Source organism: Dermacentor variabilis, chromosome 11 (genome assembly GCF_050947875.1).
Source record: "Dermacentor variabilis isolate Ectoservices chromosome 11, ASM5094787v1, whole genome shotgun sequence".
Lineage (NCBI taxonomy): Eukaryota > Metazoa > Arthropoda > Arachnida > Ixodida > Ixodidae > Dermacentor > Dermacentor variabilis.
Window position 1 is genome coordinate 39,131,504 of NC_134578.1, and position 18,222 is coordinate 39,149,725.

At 44.6% G+C, this 18,222-nt stretch overlaps 1 protein-coding gene across 3 annotated transcripts in view; it reads left to right on the forward strand.

Moving 5' to 3' along the window:
- Positions 1-18,222, forward strand: part of Ptp10D (Protein tyrosine phosphatase 10D) — a 174,220-nt gene that overhangs the window by 125,959 nt on the left and 30,039 nt on the right. For all 3 annotated transcript variants that reach the window (XM_075674745.1, XM_075674744.1, XM_075674746.1), the window contains 13 exons: positions 990-1,271; positions 1,972-2,075; positions 3,545-3,725; positions 5,044-5,319; positions 6,706-6,806; positions 7,357-7,522; positions 8,604-8,864; positions 10,255-10,398; positions 10,920-11,045; positions 12,754-12,896; positions 15,262-15,403; positions 15,987-16,265; positions 16,710-16,991. In XM_075674745.1, coding sequence (XP_075530860.1) covers positions 990-1,271; positions 1,972-2,075; positions 3,545-3,725; positions 5,044-5,319; positions 6,706-6,806; positions 7,357-7,522; positions 8,604-8,864; positions 10,255-10,398; positions 10,920-11,045; positions 12,754-12,896; positions 15,262-15,403; positions 15,987-16,265; positions 16,710-16,991 — 2,487 coding nt within the window. The remainder of the gene's footprint in view (positions 1-989; positions 1,272-1,971; positions 2,076-3,544; positions 3,726-5,043; positions 5,320-6,705; positions 6,807-7,356; positions 7,523-8,603; positions 8,865-10,254; positions 10,399-10,919; positions 11,046-12,753; positions 12,897-15,261; positions 15,404-15,986; positions 16,266-16,709; positions 16,992-18,222) is intronic.

Genomic DNA, 18,222 nt, shown 5'->3' on the forward strand with positions numbered 1-18,222 from the left:
AACTTATTTAATTACCCTATGAAGCAAAATTTAGAAATATACTTCCAAAGTGCTTTCTTTAACGACATAGTACAGCTCAGTGACAGCAGGTAAGTTAGAAGCATAACATAGTCCCACATATCAATATTCGGATGAGAGAAAAATTACAAGCGCTTTTCCTTTTCTCACTGAGCTCAGTCTATGCTTGAGACATGTTTATGGGTCAGCTGGCAAAAGGTCACAAAGTCATCATATTTACAGGAGTAGGTAAAGTTTCACATCGAAAGTTTGGCTAAGTCTCCGAAAAAAACCTGAAGGTTTCACTTTTGAAGTCAACATTTTCTATCGAATACATTGTTAAGACTGTCCTTCCGTCCTTTTTTCACCGAGCTGTACAGACCGTGGGTGTAAGGCACGTTTCTACATAAAACCAGCACTCGAGGATATGTTCTTCGAAACACTTCAATGGTATTTCAATATATTGTAATACAGTTACATAACAGCTTGTCAACGGTGGACGAAGAGAAACCCAAGCCTAAAACCAACATTAGGAGAAAGGGACACTTCTCATCGTCAGGTCTTGGCTAAAACAAGTCTCCTTGGCGAAATGTTTGGCTCGAGGCTTAGGGCTTCCCTTGTTCAGTCACTCTTGATGCCTTGAACTGTTCATCTTTCTGTGAATGTTTTGCCTTGTTTAGATTAATCACATAACAACTGTTTAAATAATAAGCATGCTGCCTAACACCTTATTCAAAACGACACCTTGCTCCCACTGATACTTCCAACCTGCTTGCCTTCCCAAGGAGCCCACAAAAGCCGAAGGATAGCTTTTCACCATGTACGTATAAATAATTTTAGCTGGAACTCTGTGCCTATCATGGTATGCATAGAGAACATCGCGAGCCATCTTGCGCAACTTCTCGTAAGATACTACAAAGAAGCTGCGCGTTCAGTTATGCCGGATTGATTAATGCCTGCTTTTGGTGCTCTTCTCGCCGATGCTCCTGCAGAGCCGGACCCGCCCACCAACCTGTCCATCAAAATTGACACGGGCAAAGTGGCCCACGTGTACTGGCAGCCACCGGCCGAAGGCAAGATCACGGGATACCGGCTCGCCATCTCCCCCCTCTCCGACCAGGACGAGGCGCCCGAGCGCAGTGTGCACCTGAACGACGAAAACCCCCCGTACACACTCAGGGAGCTCACCCCGGGAGGCACCTACCAGCTGCAACTGTTCAGCGTCTACAAGTCCCGCGAGTCTCAGCAGTCCGCCGCGTCGAACTTCACCACAAGTACGTATTGCGTAGTCCCGTCAGGTATTGACGGCTACGAGGTGATTTATGTGCCATGCGAGCTTGAAGAAGCACTGAAACATATCTTGAAAGTTGCAGATGCTATACCACGCGCTTTGCACGTGCAAAAGAATGATACTTAGCTACTCTGAAGAGGGGGAGACAAGATATTTTAATCTGAAAGTAACGTTACACGTTAGCGCATTCTTCTGACCACTTGGCGCCATGTACAAAGAACTTCACGACAAAATGCGAACTTCAGCGCCTCTTGTTCCTGTTTTCCCTGTGTGAGGTGCAGTATGGCTTTAAGTGGCATAAAAATATGCATACCATTGTGAGAGCTTGTGCCTTTTAGTAGCAGTTGTGCAGGAAACAAGACCTGTGTGACATGTACTTGCGGACTCCGTGTTGATGTTTACTTCTTTGCGGTAAGCGCGTGTGCTATTGTGGGAGCTTAAGTCCATCAGTAGCAGTGGATAAAATCTAACTACTCGCATAAGCTCAAGCGCCGTTCTATTTTATACCCGCAACTGGTTTAGCAATTAGCAAGTTGCTTGACATGACGAAGCGATTCTTTTAGCCAGCCAACATAAGCTGAAGCTGAAGCCTTTTCAATAAAAATGTCGTTCATTCATTCATTCATTCATTCATTCATTCATTCATTCATTCATTCATTCATTCATTCATTCATTCTTCCTAGAACCGAATGCCCCAGGCCGCTTCATTGTGTGGTTCCGAAATGAAACCACGCTCTTGGTGCTGTGGCAGCCACCCTACCCTTCCGGCATCTTCGACCAGTATTTGGTGAGTGAAAGCAGTACCTTTAATTATGACCATTTACTATAATCAGTATGTAGCATCATAGCTGAACACCTGCAAAACTATTGAGTGTATGTTTACTGTTTAGTAGGTGAATCGCTTCAGGGACATCGTCTTTGGACTTAGTAACCAAGTGTCATTACCAGGTGCACTTCCTGAAAATGTGAAGCAAGGCATCTAGTAACAGAAGCGAGCTTGAAAACTAATTTTATTTGCATTTTTTTAGATTCATATGTTGAGTAAAACATTCAGCTTTCTTTGAGGTCCTTGGGGGCAAGGTGGCTCAAGGGCAGTTAACTTCTTCAGGAAATATTAAAACACAGTGGAGGTACAGCGAACACAAATAGATAGCATAAAAGCGAAGCTCGAAAGAATGAAGAACAAAGAATGAAAGCACAGAAAAATCGGCATGAAGCAAATATGCTTCCATGATTGTAGACATTTTGTTCAGGAGAACCATGAACAAGCGATTAGGCTCATCATATAATGCTGTTATCTTGTCCATAAACGCATTACATTTTCCTGTGTACAGGGGTACCGAAGAGATATACGTAAGGCAGTAACAGCGCTGGTATAGACATCTTGTGACGCGGAGTTTAACCGGAGAGTACCCAAAGCTGATACTGCAGCGACCTACCATATCCTACTTAGCTGCTCACGTAAAGCTTCAGTAGTTACATAATCACTGACCTGCATTCATTTGCGACTCTCCTTCGATGGGTACACTCGCACAACGAGAAAACGTTTCAAGTGCGTTGTAGTTGGACACAGCCTCACAAGTTGTCACTACCAGCTTTGCCGGGCTCCGCTAGCACGGTTGCCCGTAAACGGTCTAAGAAGTTTATGGAGAAGCTAAGGCTCTCTGTTTTCTTCACTGAGATGGTTTGCAGAAGACTGTGGTCAACTCAGAGGCGTAACTCGGCTTCCCGGAATCCAGTGTGGCTGCTAGGCGTGTTACCCTCCCCCTCTCACCTCTTTCTTTTGCCACTCGTATTTCCTTCTCTTGCCATACTTTTGCCTGTAATTAGGCATTGCTGTTGTAGAAATAGACAAAAATATGGCAATTGACATCTTACATTTTGTAATCGTTCTAGAATTTGTGCAGCTAGACACTCCAAGCCCACAGTTAGCACTCGTAGTTAAATGTTATACATTAAAGTGACATAATTGGAACAATTCCTTGCACGATGCAACGTTTACAGCAAAATATAATTACTATTCCTTATAACCAGAAATGGTTACTTAGTGTCGACCGCACCACAGCCACCAGTTAGCCTGTTGCACCCCCTCGGTAGAGTGCACCTGAGGCGGTTCGCCCCACTCTCTCATCCTCAACCTAGTGACACCACTGGGTTAGCTAACTGCAGACCCAGCACAGTTTTCTTTTCCTATGTCTCCGCCCTCCCCCCCGCTTCTGAAGCCCCATTCTGACTCACTCAAACTCAAACACACAGGTGAGCATCACGCCGGAGGATGCCTCTCAGTCCATCCTCTACGTCGACAAGGAAGGTGAGCCACCCGGTCCGGCACAAGCCCCCTTCTATGGCCTCGTACCTGGTCGCGCGTACAACATCTCGGTGCAGACCATCAGCCAGACGCAGATCAGCGCACCCACAGAGGCACAGTACCGAACCGGTGAGTGGCACCAGCCGGTTCAAGTGTTCTGCGAAAACGCCTTCGCCAAGTCGAAAATGAAATTAGCATACGTTCGGCCAACACATTTACCGGAACTTTCCGTGGTGTGGATAAGCTTTGCAAGGTTTGTCGATTTCGCTCTTTCATACTTCCTCGCCTTCGTCAATATGTTGGCTTCAAGAATCGGTACTACAAATTGGGTGCACTCGTATTATTAAGGTATGCATTGACAGTGCAGAATACAAAAAAAAGAAGCAATATCTTAGAGATTTACGTGTTTCCCTAGGAAGTAATGAGGTCGCAAGTCTATAGATATTCCAAAAATTACTTAATCGATTATATCTTTCTTTTTCCTTCGTTGGAAAGCCTGCGCCGCCTCCATTTTCACGCACTTTTTTGCATTTGGATAATGCCCAGAAAAATAGTGCCTACACCTTGCCGTTTTATTACAGAAATGTCTGTGCTGCTTTCAGTATTTAATTAGGGGGACACTGGTTATTATTTTGCTACAAATTTAGTGAACAGAGTGCCGATAAAGCAAGTAATGTTCAAGAGCCTACTTTAGAGTTTCAGGGTAAAAATGTTGACGACCTTTCACTTTGGCTTATTGTGGATGGTCCCATTGATCACGCCAATGAATCTCCTAAAGCTGACTGAAATGACTGAGAAGAAGAGTTGTAAAGTTGCAATATCTTAGTCTGTGTCACTGGACGCTTGAGATCGACATTTTCATTTGCGGCCGGTCATCTGTGCATGTAATGTGGGCGGGTGCAATCCAATGTCGCCAGCGCAGTTAGATTTATCTGCGTGTTAAAGAGTGATATGTGATACTTGGTGCTTTATTTGCACTTAAAAAGGTAAAATAAAGAGTGCAGGAGGTGTGCAAGTCCTACTAGAATACGAGGCCAATGCAGACAGAAGTTATTGTAGAACCAACCGACTGCACCAAAATAATTGATTAGTTAATTAATCGGAAAAATGAAGGGCGGAAAGATGGAGAGAGAGAGGAGAGGAAAGAGAATGCTGTGCAGATGATCACACTTGTTGAAAAGTTCACGATGAGCAGCATCACCTCTTCCCAAGACTTCACGCACGGTGAGGACTTTGACCATGGGCTAAGTGTTCACCTAGTGTTGACGAAGTGTTGACCAAGTGTTGAATAGCAGTGTTAAACCTTCCGCTGCACATGTCTTCAATTGTCCTGCTGCAGCTTTGTGGCGTGATATACTAATGATAACGACGCGAAGAGCGCGCATTTTTCGTGCAATAACGGTTACCTTCCGGGTTCTGTCTTCTTTCCCTCTCTCAACCAACGCAGTTCCCCTCCCACCATCCAACGTGACCTTCAACAAGGAGAAAGTGACCTCCCGATCGTTCGAAGTGTCCTGGTCTCCTCCAAAGTCGTTCTCCGAATTCGACCGCTACCAGGTAGCCCTGAGCATGCAGCACTCACTTAGGCAGATTGTGGGCAGGGATGAAGACCGAGTGGCCATCTTCGACCAAGACCTGGAACCCGGCCGCACGTACGAGGTCATGGTGAAAACGGTCAGCGGCAACGTGGCCAGCTGGCCGGTCATGGGAAACGTCACCACACGTAAGTGCAAACCACGAATGCGATAACCCGAACTCACTGACGGCTCGATGGTTTGCCTGTCTCTTGGCTCAGATTTACGGTCTGACTTCCCTTCAACGAATGCACAAATTCGTGAATTTTCAAATTCGCAGCACTCATCACGATCATGACAACGATGGCGTTTTGTCTGAGCGCCTTTTTCAATTTAGCTAGTTGCTTGATGTGGTGAAGCGACGTCCACATTCCGAAACTTTGCAAAACCAAGGATTAAATTAATCGTAGAAGGCGTAAGTCTAGCGCAAGATATGAAAAGAGGAAGGAGACAAGAAAGACACCACACACGCAGTAATTTGTTTAATGAAATACTAATAAAACACGAGTTAACAGACGGTATTCCGGCTCGTTGGCTTGTCTGGGACGAAAATTTTCTTCGCTTAGTGTTACGCTGTCTAACTTGATTTTGACGAATGCACAATTATACGGATCTTTAGAATCGGAGACCTCATGACGATCTTTGAGAATGGCGCTGCTTACGTGTGGCGCTATCTTTTGTTTAGTGAGCGGCTCGACATGGCTGAGTGAGTTCCTCATTTCCAAACGTTGTAAGGCCGATGACGAAGTCAACCCCACAAAATCCAAGCACTATCGCATGCACACACACAAAAAAGAAATAAAACAACTTTTCACCCTTATTTTTTGGCCATGACTAGTGCATATGTAACCCCGAAAATTGAATAGGGTATAAAATAACACAATATGTAGTAACCATTTATTTATTAATTAGTTTGCTTACCTGTACACAACTGAACATTCCTTTCAACGCGTCAGAAAACGCTACACTATGGGTTTGCGTTAAGCTTTACACGCTTAAATTAGCATTCCTGGATATCAAATTCAGCTTACGTATCAAAAAACGATGTGGTGGATGTTGTGGGATTAAAGTAAATAATTTCATGCAATACTAAAAAAACATCGTTCATAAACTCGCTGGCCTGACTAGCACAAATGTTTGCTTGGCTCATTGATTCGCGCCGTGTAATTTGATTTTACCGAACAACCTATTTTACAAATTTTCCGGCTCATCGCGCTCATTATGATCTTCGCGAAAGATGGTGGCAAGCCTACGCTTTATTCAATTTGGCATTTAGGAAGTTGCTCGATATTACGAAACGACATGAAATTTATATGTTTAAATAGATACTAATAAAACATAAAAATAGCCTTAATTCACGTCAATACAGTTACATGACGAATTATTACAAGGAAGCAACAAGTAGCCGCACAAAGGGACTCCAATATGTTAAATATCTCTTTAAATAATCATAATTTTAATAAACTGTGGTCATCGCTTGTGTTTAACTTCTATACTTGCACTTCTTATTGATCAAAGTCGCACGCATCACGCAGATCCTTTGTCTGTGGAGGACTTGAATGCAACCTATGGGGATGCTGGGGAAATCCTGGTTCGCTGGAAGCCCAATAATGCAAGCCTTCAGGATGCCTACATGGTGAGTCCTTATGCTAACGTTGTGGAGTCGCAATGTTTGGCCTATTTTTCTTAATCGGACTTCAAAATGAATTGCATTGGCTTGACAACTTACGTATAGCCAGAGGCTGCTTTAGGATTCCTTCAACTCTTGCAGCATCCGTCCATAGTCGGTGCTGAAGATGACTGACCTACGTTCATTCAGGTGTCATGGTCACAACATCATGGCAATTATGGAATTACGTAAATGTGTTCTTTTAAGAGGAAGCTTTAGCTCGGGTGCTCCACACACACTGTTCTCCACACACAGTCGACTTAGTGACGCCGTGGCTAGAGGCTTGCGGTGGCGTTCCAGGAAAAGTTGACGCCCACTGTTGCAACTGGCTAGCAAAATTTGCACGTCAGCGGGCCGTTCTTAACAGCGGCAACGCATTCAAATATGTAAATGAATATAATTTGCGTCCCCAGCCACTGTAACATTCCTTCACATAAATGTTCTAAACGTACTTCTCCCCAAATTCCGCATGGTCCACCCAGTCGCAACCGTTAATATCCTTTTTTTCTATTTTCAGGTTCGTTACAACGAACTGGAATCCTTCAACAGCGACAGCCTGGAGACAGTAAAGAACAATTCGGTGTTGCTGAAAGGCCTTTTGCAAGGCCGCAACTACTCCATCAGCGTTGTCGCTGTCAGCAAGGGTGTAGCAAGCCAGCCAGTCTTCACCTACCAGTCGACACGTAAGTGCACCGCAGTGTCACTAGTGAGCTTGAGTTTCTCCGTGACCGTATAAGTGGTGTCCAAAACACGGCGGCCATGATGCATTTCCGGCTCCACCAATCACTTCCGGTAGATCAAGCATGAGATTGGTTTCTGTTATTCGAAGGGCGCTGCCGCGGGGGCGTGGATTTGGACACTACCTATTATCACTTGCTTAATAGTGGTTTACCGGAGAACTTTACTGCAGCAACAGCGCTGTTAGCGAAATCCTGTGGCGTAGAGTTTAACCAATGAGCGCAGAAATACTGCAGCTACCTACGGTACCCTACTCGACCGCTAATTGAAAGCTTTGGTAGCGACATAATTGTTATAACGTGTAGTCTTTTGACAATTTTATTCCGACGAGAACACCTACGAAGCCTGCTCCTAGAAGACCAGCAATGGGCCGTCCAGCAGGCTCGCGCAGCGGCCGCCAGGTACTCCCTGTCGGTCTCTGCGTGGGAGACGCCCACTGAGCGCTGACGTGCGTCCTGCAGGGCCTTTATTAAAATTTGTCCAATCCAATCCAACCCACGCAATGAAAAAAATGTTTCAAACGCATTGTTGTTGAACAAAGTTCCATTAGATGTAGCTGACAGATTTGCTTCTGCCGTTCACGGCTCCGGCAACCTGGTAATTCGCCAACGGTAAGAAGCTTGCGCACAAGCTAAAACGCTCTAGTTTCACTGGAAGCAAAAGCATGAGGAACGCTAAAGGAGTCTAAAAGAAGAGTGCCTGCTATTTTGCATGAATAGACATGACACACAAGGGGCTTCACACACCATCACACGATGCGGTGCAAACACCACATATTAACTGCATGCTACGTACTGGGTGCTTAGAAACTCAGTTGCAACTCACCATTTTCGCGAAATGTACCATTGTGTGTGCCTTTCGTGGCCTTCTGCCTGGTACAATACGACAAGCTATATTGCGGCATGGACTCTCTCTCTCGTCTTATATCTTGTACATGATGCATAAATAACTATAACATTGATAATCATATTATTGCAAAAATGGTGAGGTGCTAACAGTTCCCGCAATGTGATTGCCCCATCGCAGGTCCGGCGTCGCCGGTAATCGAGGCGCTGGAGCCGGTCGGACAGCACATGAACGTTTCGTGGAAGTCTGACGTGACAAGCCGGCAGGACTCGTTCGCGGTCGTCTACGTGCGCAACGACACCGGAGAGCGCCGCCAGGAGGACACGCGCCAGAACTGGCTCCTGCTCAACAACCTGTACCCCGGCGCCAGCTACCAGATCCGCGTGTACGCCGTTAGCCACGGGCTTTGGTCCGAGCCGCACTCCTACTACCAGACAGTCGGTGAGTCGCCCGCCGTGTACTTCATCTTTAGAGAATTTTAGTGCGTCCGGTATTCTGGCAAGCTCGGGCGGTTTGCCGTTTGAGCGGAGGCGTAAACGTGGGCGGCCAGATTGGTGGCGCCAGCTGGTGGTGCAAAGCTCAACCACACAAACACAAAGCGAATTACTATATTCTGCTTAGCTGCTGGCCTAAATTTTCAACAGCGACGTAGTCGCGCTCGCCGTTACGCCACTGCCGAAAATTTGCATCATCAGCGAAGCAGGATATAGTGGATTACTGCAATTTTAGCTCTGTGTTTGTCTGGTTGAACTCTACGCCACCAGGTGGCTGCACCGCTCTGGCCGCTTCGGCCTCTCACGTTTACGCCCCCGCAAATCCGGCAATCCACCCAAACCGCTCCCGTTTGCCGGAATAGCGGACAGGCTAAAAGTCTTTATTATTATCATCATCACCATCGTTCTACTTGATGATGTTGCCGCTGCTGCTGGACTGATACGTGCGAGAGTGGCGCCATCTGACGGCGGGTTCTACACATAGCCGCGGCGGGTGAGAGGAAGTGCCGCGCGACGTTACGCGGGGCAAGGGGCAGGGAAAGGTTTCTTAATATAGTTGGTGAGTGTGACGGACACAGCTCCTGGGTGTAATATTTCAGTTTACCTGTAGTTTGCCATTTTCGAGCATGCGTGCTGTGCGTGCCAGTGAAGGCAGGCATTGAGAAAACTATCATCAAATGTTTCAGCCGTAGTACGACGTGCACGTTGCAGTACCTGCGACCTTCGGATGACTGTTCACTACTTAAAATTAAGTAAAGCATAGATGGGCGTTTGCCTCAAAGAACGTTAGGCAACTTAATTTCTTGACCTGCCTGTGGGCGAAGTTGAAACATCAGGAACTCGCGAAATCAGTTATCTTTCTATCGTGTACGTCATCTAATGACGTACACGATAGAAAGATAACCAACCTAGCCTTGGCCAAACCTATTCTTTTGCGCCAATCAATGGGAAAAATGTTAGGATGTCTTAGAAATCGTGTCCTCAAGAGGCTTTGCGTACCCAGAAACCAAAACTCATTTGCGCACTTTTATATCCTTTTGTGCATTCTCTGAGTTCTTTTTATGCCTGGCCGATAGCGTTCCCTAATTCTGTGTACCCTTTTCCTAAACGTACCTATCGCATGTGTTATTATTGTTCACGAAAAAGAAGATGTGTTTTATTGAGTGTTCTTGGACGGACTGCTTGACTGTATTCTGCTCGGATACCCCCAGATGTTTGAATGATTTCTCGGGCAATACATCGTACGTTGTACTAAAGATGGTTTCTTTTATAAAGTTGTTGCATTGCATGATAAACCAAAGTGCGTTTATAAACTAACTCTACTTTGAAATTTGCAGCCCCGAGGCCTCCACAAAACCTGCAAATAGTCAAGGCTAGCAACTCAACCGTTATACTCACGTGGAACGCCCCAGCGAACTCCTTGGTTGATCATTATGCTGTTCGGTACCGCCCAATTGAATCTACATACTGGAGGGAATTCGGTAAGTGAATATTGAGATTACAATGAAGCCCTCTTTTGTTCAACATCGCAATCCGTTTGCATTTGCTCTTATGCTACAACTGTTCGTAAGAACACGGTCATGCAATCGTAATGTTGGACATAATACAGTTGAACCATGTTACAACAAAATCTCTCTGACACGGAAATACCTTTGCTATACCCGATATTCATTATAAGCATGTATTCATTACTCGTTACATGGTCATATCGGCGAAAGACACTTACTTTGTTATATACAATAATTAGCTATATCCGTGTTCCTTGTTTCGAGGCTCAATCATATAATGAAGGCGGCTGGCCTATGGCATGCAGCACTTATACACGACAACTCATGTGAATAGAGGCTCACATCATTTTCTTTTGAGAATCCCGCGTACCTTTCTCATTGAATTAAATTACGTGATCTTGACAGGTGGTAGGTGATCATCTACGGAGGAAATGGACAAAATGTTAGCGTCATTCTTTTCTGACCCCCATGTCTCTCTCTCGCTCTCTATTTAGGTGTTGTCAACTCAACGTCAGCTGAAATCGATGACTTGATCGCCGGAGAACGGTATGTAGTTCGCGTGGCAACAGTCAGCAACAAAGTGGAAAGCACTGACGCCCAAGACGTGGAGCAAACGCTGTGTAAGTGCTCATTCTTTTGTGATCGGCTCTAAGTGTCAAGGTTAGAAGAGCCTTCCATGATCAGCAACACTCAGATTCAGTGAGGAATAGTGACGAGTGACGAATGCAACTACAGTGGGTCTCATGCATACAATAATGATCTGGAATAGGGTGGCGAACGCTAATGTGACGTTAATGGTCAGTGTAAGGAAGAATAAAAGAAACTGGGCAGGAATGGTGAGAGAGAGATTTGAATTGCGCTTAAACGTATTACTCGTCACAGAATATCGGGTTACCAGATACGTGGACGGCAGATGGTGATTATGATTTACTGACATCCCCTTTGAAATGGGTGGTGACAAATGGTCACCTAGCCTGCTTGAGTTAATCAGGCATGCTATAGACGCCTGCCATTTTAAAATTTTTGTATACATCTCCTTAATTTCTTTCCTCTTAAAACTTATATATCTGCTTGTACCACTGCCTTAGCCTGCAATGGATCCGGTCCTATCAATATCTTCCCTGCTTTTTTTTCTCTACAAATACTGAAAATGTCTTGCTTTTCTTGACTGCTAACCAGTTGATGCGTCCATCTACTTTAAATCCGGATGCTTCTGGAAGGTGTATGTTAACTGCGGGTCTCGCTGGGTGAATACCTTCGCATTCCATTGTGCTAAGTGCTCTCTACATGTTTTGCTGCAGCAGACACATGCCTCATCTTGTTGTAGAGCAGTAACAATGCTGGTAACGACATCATGTGACGCTTTGTGCATCCACAATGCACTGGAAGTTTTGTGTGTGTGTGTGTGTGTGTGTGTTACACGTGCTATTCTCGCAGTAAAAGAGAAAACCACGTTGACACTTATGTTGCCACACAATCTATACTTCAGGAGATAAAAAAACACATTTAGTCGCTCACGTCTGCGGCTCTCTTAACCTTTACTCAGCAAATGGCAATACGTATACAGGCAGGCGGGTAAAAGGTTTACAGGACGTGAATTTCGCGAAAACGCTTAATTTCTTCTTGGTTTGGTTGTGCAGGTGTAGGATGAAAGGAAACATCTTTTTATCGTACGTACTAACACGCACTGAGAGTCTCAGTTACTGGCTATGTGCCTAAGTTAAGTCAGCTCTTTTGCAAGTTCTGCACCCGGCGAAATTTTGAAGCTGTTACTGTGCCTTTGAGTGACCTTGAAGGTTAATCCTAGATCATGCTCAGTTATAGGGCATATTCAATAAATCGATGCACATTAAATTGGCCGCCGAGTGTAGTGAAGATTTGCACGTGAGCACTGTGTTTGACTTTCGCCAATCGTTGTAATGGTAAATTACTTGCTTAAATGCTATTGTTTTGTTCAATATATATTTATTTTTAGTAGTTTAGGTGCATCTCCTGTTTATTGCTTTCCCAGTGCATGTGCATTGGTATTGGCCGGTTCACCTATTTTGATTTTATCGTTTTGTGTTCAAGTCTAGAATCATGCATTACATTCGAGTACCAACTCAAGAGTAGCACAAAACTTAATAGGTTGACTCGAAAACTAATAATCTAAATAAAGAGATTGATTCTTCCCCAAGCATAAACTTGACGTTTTTATTCAGGCGGCATGTGTGCAGGCGTGCTGCTTCATGGCATTCATTTCTTACGCTTTCCTGCCCCGGAATAAGCTAGGCATCTTGCTTTGCTGCAGTGTGGCACTTCTGACCCTTCTTTACGCATTTTTTTCAGACCCCAACTCTATCAAGCACGTAACTCACTTCCTTGACTCCCAAAACATCACCTTCGAATGGACGGCGCCTCCGGGACGCGTCGATTATTACATCATTGTTTACAACCCTCTCAACGACCAGAAGAAGCAGAAATCGCAGCAGGTAAATGTCTAGTTTTCTACTGTTCATAATAATAAATATCATTATAATAATTTATGCGTACACACATACGTATGTACGTGTGTCTCTACATTGTACGGGAGCCCCTGTGACAGTCCCTTTGAGGCTCGCGATGCGTAAACGATTTTGTATTCACTTTTATGCGAAACTTCTACATAAACCTAACATATGCACGCATACGCATGCTTACATACAAAACCATACTTGTACGAACTTTCGGTAACCACACCTCTTTTACAGCGCCGGGTGTCTAGCTCCCTGACGCAACGTACTGATTTAAATAGCGAGTTTTAGTATAGAGCACATAGAGCCTCTGACGCATGCACATAGCAAGTGAACAGCTTTGCGGATTAGGCATCTGCGCGTTTTGATTGTAGACTTTGCGGAGCTGGCGTAACATGGCGGCGTCCAGGCAATAAGTAAAAGGTGGATATGCGCGAATATTCGAAAAATTTCAATAACGAATTGAATTTTGCTCTATTTGATGCAGTCCTCGGGTAAAACAGTCGCTGTTAGATTTAGACGTCAAATTGAATGGTAACTGCTCGAAAATATTAATATGTCTCGAATATTTGACTCTGCATGGTTAGGCATGAAATTTAAGGAAAAAATGCAATAACTTTAATCGCATTAACAGTGGACATAACGTGCTAGCGCACTCGACGTCGCTCGAACATCCAGACCTTTCCGACAGAGCGTGATCACTCGCAATAATATGCCGTTTAGGCACGGCATTCGGCAGTGAATAATGTTTGGTGCTATGTACAGATGCAGCAGACAGCATCCATATCCGATTTGGTCGCCAAGGTATACAGATATCGACTAGGCCATAAAGGCTGTTTTTCTAAGCTCTGTATGATAACGCATGACCGTACATGGTCTGAAGAGCCACGACTTAGCAAAAAAAAGTGCTTTGCTTGCTTGTTTATTTATTTATTTATTTATTTATTTATTTATTTATTTATTTATTTATTTATTTATTTATTTATTATACCCTCAAGGTACGGTTGCACATTGCAGAGGGGAGGGGCGAGGTAAATACAGAGGCAGATCACACTATAGTCGATTATAGGAAAAAGAAATTACAAGTACAAAGAAGCAAAAACTTTCGAAGAAAGCGTCAAAGCTAACTAAGTGGAAGTCAATAATTATTAAAAAGAACAAGGAAAACAAGGTTTGTGCTCTTAATAAAACAGGCTTTATAATGTGCTGTGTAAGGATTGAAACTTCGTAATCGTGTGAACAGCAAGGTGTAGAAAAAGTTTAACATAAATGGTGGGAAGGCTGTGCATTATTAAGAAACTATTTGAGAAACATTAGATTCGTATTCGATTCCGATTCGCTTCTGACAGTATTTGATTCGGTCTCAAGAACTATTATTCGCACCCCTCTAATAAATCAAAATGTGCTCTGCTTTGCTCTCCTCTCACGCTGTGGGCAACGTATAATTAGCGGTTGTATCAGTCATTATGACCGAGATCACCTGTCTGTCCTCGTGTGATTACGCCCGACAATGCCCCCGTAGTTGCGAAAGTGCTTCTTGTTTATGTTGGAGATGGCGCAACAGCGTTTAGAGTATGTTGGCCGTGAACTAAACTGCTGTGAGCTAGAATACTCTAACTAAAACAGTTTTTGATGGCATGCGTTCTATAGTGCGATCATCGACACCACATTTGACAATGTAGCAATCGCTTTGCCGACATTACTGCATTGACAATAGTATGCAAAAGTAGCGTGCCTAATAATAATAAGAGCACTGTATAGTGGCGAAGCTGCATGTGTATGTTTGTTTTATCAATAGCTAAATTTTCATGTGACCTACTTTTCTGCGTGGTATTGTGCCGCCTGCTATGTTGCTATAGCGAGAATAATGTTTCGGTTCTGTTGGCTTGATTGAAAAAAGCAGGCCTACTGACCCGATATTTTCGGGTCTCTTTATTTTTAAAGAATGACCGGTACATCTAGATCTCAGAAAAAATGCTGTTAAGCCTCGCACCTCCCTAAATATTTAATATAATAGGTTTTCCACAGCTACTTTCGGTATAGTTTTTCGGGGGTATACTGTGTCGTGGCGTCACAACACATTATCCTCCTGGGAAACTAAACTGAAATCTGCTGTTGAAGCGCTATTATGGTATAAACTGTTTGCGGTGCTCTGAAGTTTGTCACTATTTTTCTAGGGATTCGAGGTCTAGGAGCTTCATCTAACGCAAAATAAATATGAGCAGTCGAAAATATCATGTTGGTACCCCTTTGAAACATTCAGTAAGATTTTATTGTCTATGCTTTTTGGAGTCATTCTGGATACCGCGACTTATTGTCTGGCTCTGCTATTCCCACATTGCAGGTCCCAGCTAATATAACACGTCCAGGAGACAACGTAAACGTCGTGATTGAAAACCTGAAGCCTGGAGAGTTGTACTCCTTCCGCCTTTACGCCGTCAGCCATGATGTCAGAAGTGAAGGTTTCGGCGTCCAGACTAGAACCAGTGAGAACTTTTTTTTCCTTAGAAGTCTTTCATTCTATTTTTAATTTCTCTTGGCAAAAGTACTGCATCAGCAGCACATAGAATGATTTATTCATGTGCCATTCTAGAGTTTTGCCATTGCGAACAAGCAAGAAGTACTTTTGTATGAATTCCCTCAAAACTATGATGGTTTCTAGGTATTGGCTGTGGCTACATTGATGTTCTTTTTAACTTTTGTTCAGTTCAGTACTTAAAAAAGAGCGTGAAATATTGAACTTCTTGATGGGGCAGCGGAAACGACGAAGACACACGGAAGGAAAAATACAGAACAGCGCTGATAGTTCTTAACAACAGGTCGTAGTTGTTGGAGAGTAATTCGTCCTAACAACTGCGACCTATCCAACCTATCCTATCCTGTATTTTTCCTTTCTGATGTCTTCATTGTTTGCGCTGGGCCATCAAGATATTCAACCAGTACCAACTTACCCAAATGTCGATTCTTCTGCAGCTTGACAGATGTCTGTACTTGTAAATGACATGACTGCAGTTACTTGAGGAATCATGAGCTGACTCTAAATTAAAGCAACACATTTTTTTCTTCCAGTGCCTGTCATCGACTCTGTCATTAACATTGTTGCCGACGAACATGAGACTCGAACACTGGGCATCAAGTACACGCCCACGCCTCAGCGACACGTGGTCTTTGACCGGTACCGGTTCCAGCTTAGCGATACCGGTATACCGGCGCAGGAAAAGCTGTCGAATGACACCAACCGGCTGGTACTCTTCGACAACCTTGTTCCCGGAAGACTCTACAACATCAGCATTTGGACAATCAGTGGCGGAGTCTACAGCGTGCCCATCTACCGACACACCAGGCTGTGTAAGCTGCATTGTAGATCGTGTGTTGTTTACATCTAGAATAAAGATAGTCATTCAATGTCTATAAATTGACAGTTAAAATCCAGTCCATGCAAAGCTATAGCTAGGGAACTCTTGTACACATACATGCGAATGAAGAAAAAATCGTATTTTTTCAGCAACCACTGCAGCTATCTAGAAAGCTCATTAGCAACTCTCTCTCTCTATTTCTTTCTAAATATGTGAACAGATTGATTTTTTTACGCACTGTTCTCACTGGTAAGTAGTTTCCTTCTATTACCCTACCCTCTCTCCCTGCCTTTTCACTCCTGGACCTTCCTTTCACTCCACGGCGCCCAGACTGCGCTAGACAGTTTCATTGGGGTCAGCTGTTACTTCCTTCCCTTCCGTATCCTTTATTGATTTCAATAAACAGTAAGTTTCCATATGTACTGTGGACGCGCAGTCCCGGACCCGGTGAAGGAGATCAAGGCGCTGACGGTGACGGACACGGCCATCTCGCTGGTCTGGGAAAGCGCCACGGGCGACCGCGACGGCTACGAGGTGCAGTACCTGGACCACCGGGGCGTGCTCGTGCAGAACTTCACCCTTGGCGAGCGTATCTCGTACGAGCACCTGCGGCCCCACCACAACTACACCTTCGTGGTGGCCGTCATGAGCGGGTACGACACGTCCACCGTGCGCCGCAGTCTGCCCATGTCCCGCACCTTCCAGACCCTCGAGTCCGGTATGTTCCAGTGCGGTCGATCGTTACGTCACTGAATCCACAGACTGTCACATTTGCACCCTTCATGAACGTATATAGTGTCACGACTTGTCAAGAACGTTCGTACTTATACCAGGCTGCAAACACTGTGGAAGCTAGCCAAGTGAAGTGATGAAATTCTCGCATCGTAGGCTTTGCAGTGCAGTTCTTCTCGATCTGCAACGTGTATCACGAAATAACTGTTTCATACAGGTGTATATTGCAGCTTACAAGTATGGAGCTCTGGGCGTAAAGTTACGCCAAATTATGTGTTATTTGGGCCCCTTTGTGCTTTTTGTATGCAATGTACTACATTTTGGTCGCAAGCACAATGTTGCGCTACAGCTATTGATCGCACAAAAGTGCCACCCCGCTCGTTCAGTGGTTAATAGGTTCAGATCTGCCACACCTCCTTTTTGAAGGCAAATGTGGGCAGCGATATAACTTGCCTTCACAGCGGAGCGTGATATATATGAAGGGGAGCATAATTTACGAAGGAGGCCGCGCCCATTGAGTATGATTTCTTTCCGTTACGTTTCACGCGCAGCAGTACACAACGGTCCATGTGCGACATGGCTCCCGAGATCGTGTACGTGGTCCAAATATCTGAGGATAAACAGCACGTGACCGTTCGTTGTTGTCCTTGATATAAAAGCATAATGAAGTTGCTGACAATCAAAGGACATTGGGTGCCGATCTTGGAGGCCACGTCGTGCGTGACCACTTTTCGTTTTCTACCATGTGGCGACAAGCTCAACTGAATTTGATTGGTGGGCTTGAATGGAAACAAAGATGTATTATGTTACCGGCGGCACTCCAAGGTCGCGTTCGTAATTGGCAGGGTAATTTAGTGACCAGTCATAAGCATTCCGCGCACAGCGACAAGATTGTTATGTCATCAGTGTACTTAGACTACCACCGTGTACCGATGTCGTAGACTTAAAAGGTCATCATATTCCTAACTAACCAACAGTAGCCTACATTCTTCAGTATGTTGGTGTTCTGTCTCTTCTGTCATGAGTGTGTGGGGAGCTTCCATGGCAGGTTGCCTATTACTACGAAAGCACCAGCTATAGAGAGCACACTGTCGCAAATGCACTGACAACGTCATGTATGCTCTTGTGTGTCCTGTTCGGTCGTTCGTCGTTGTTTTCGAACTCTCATTAAATTGTGTATTGATGCCAACTTGCCCAGCTTTTCATGCTGATAGGCG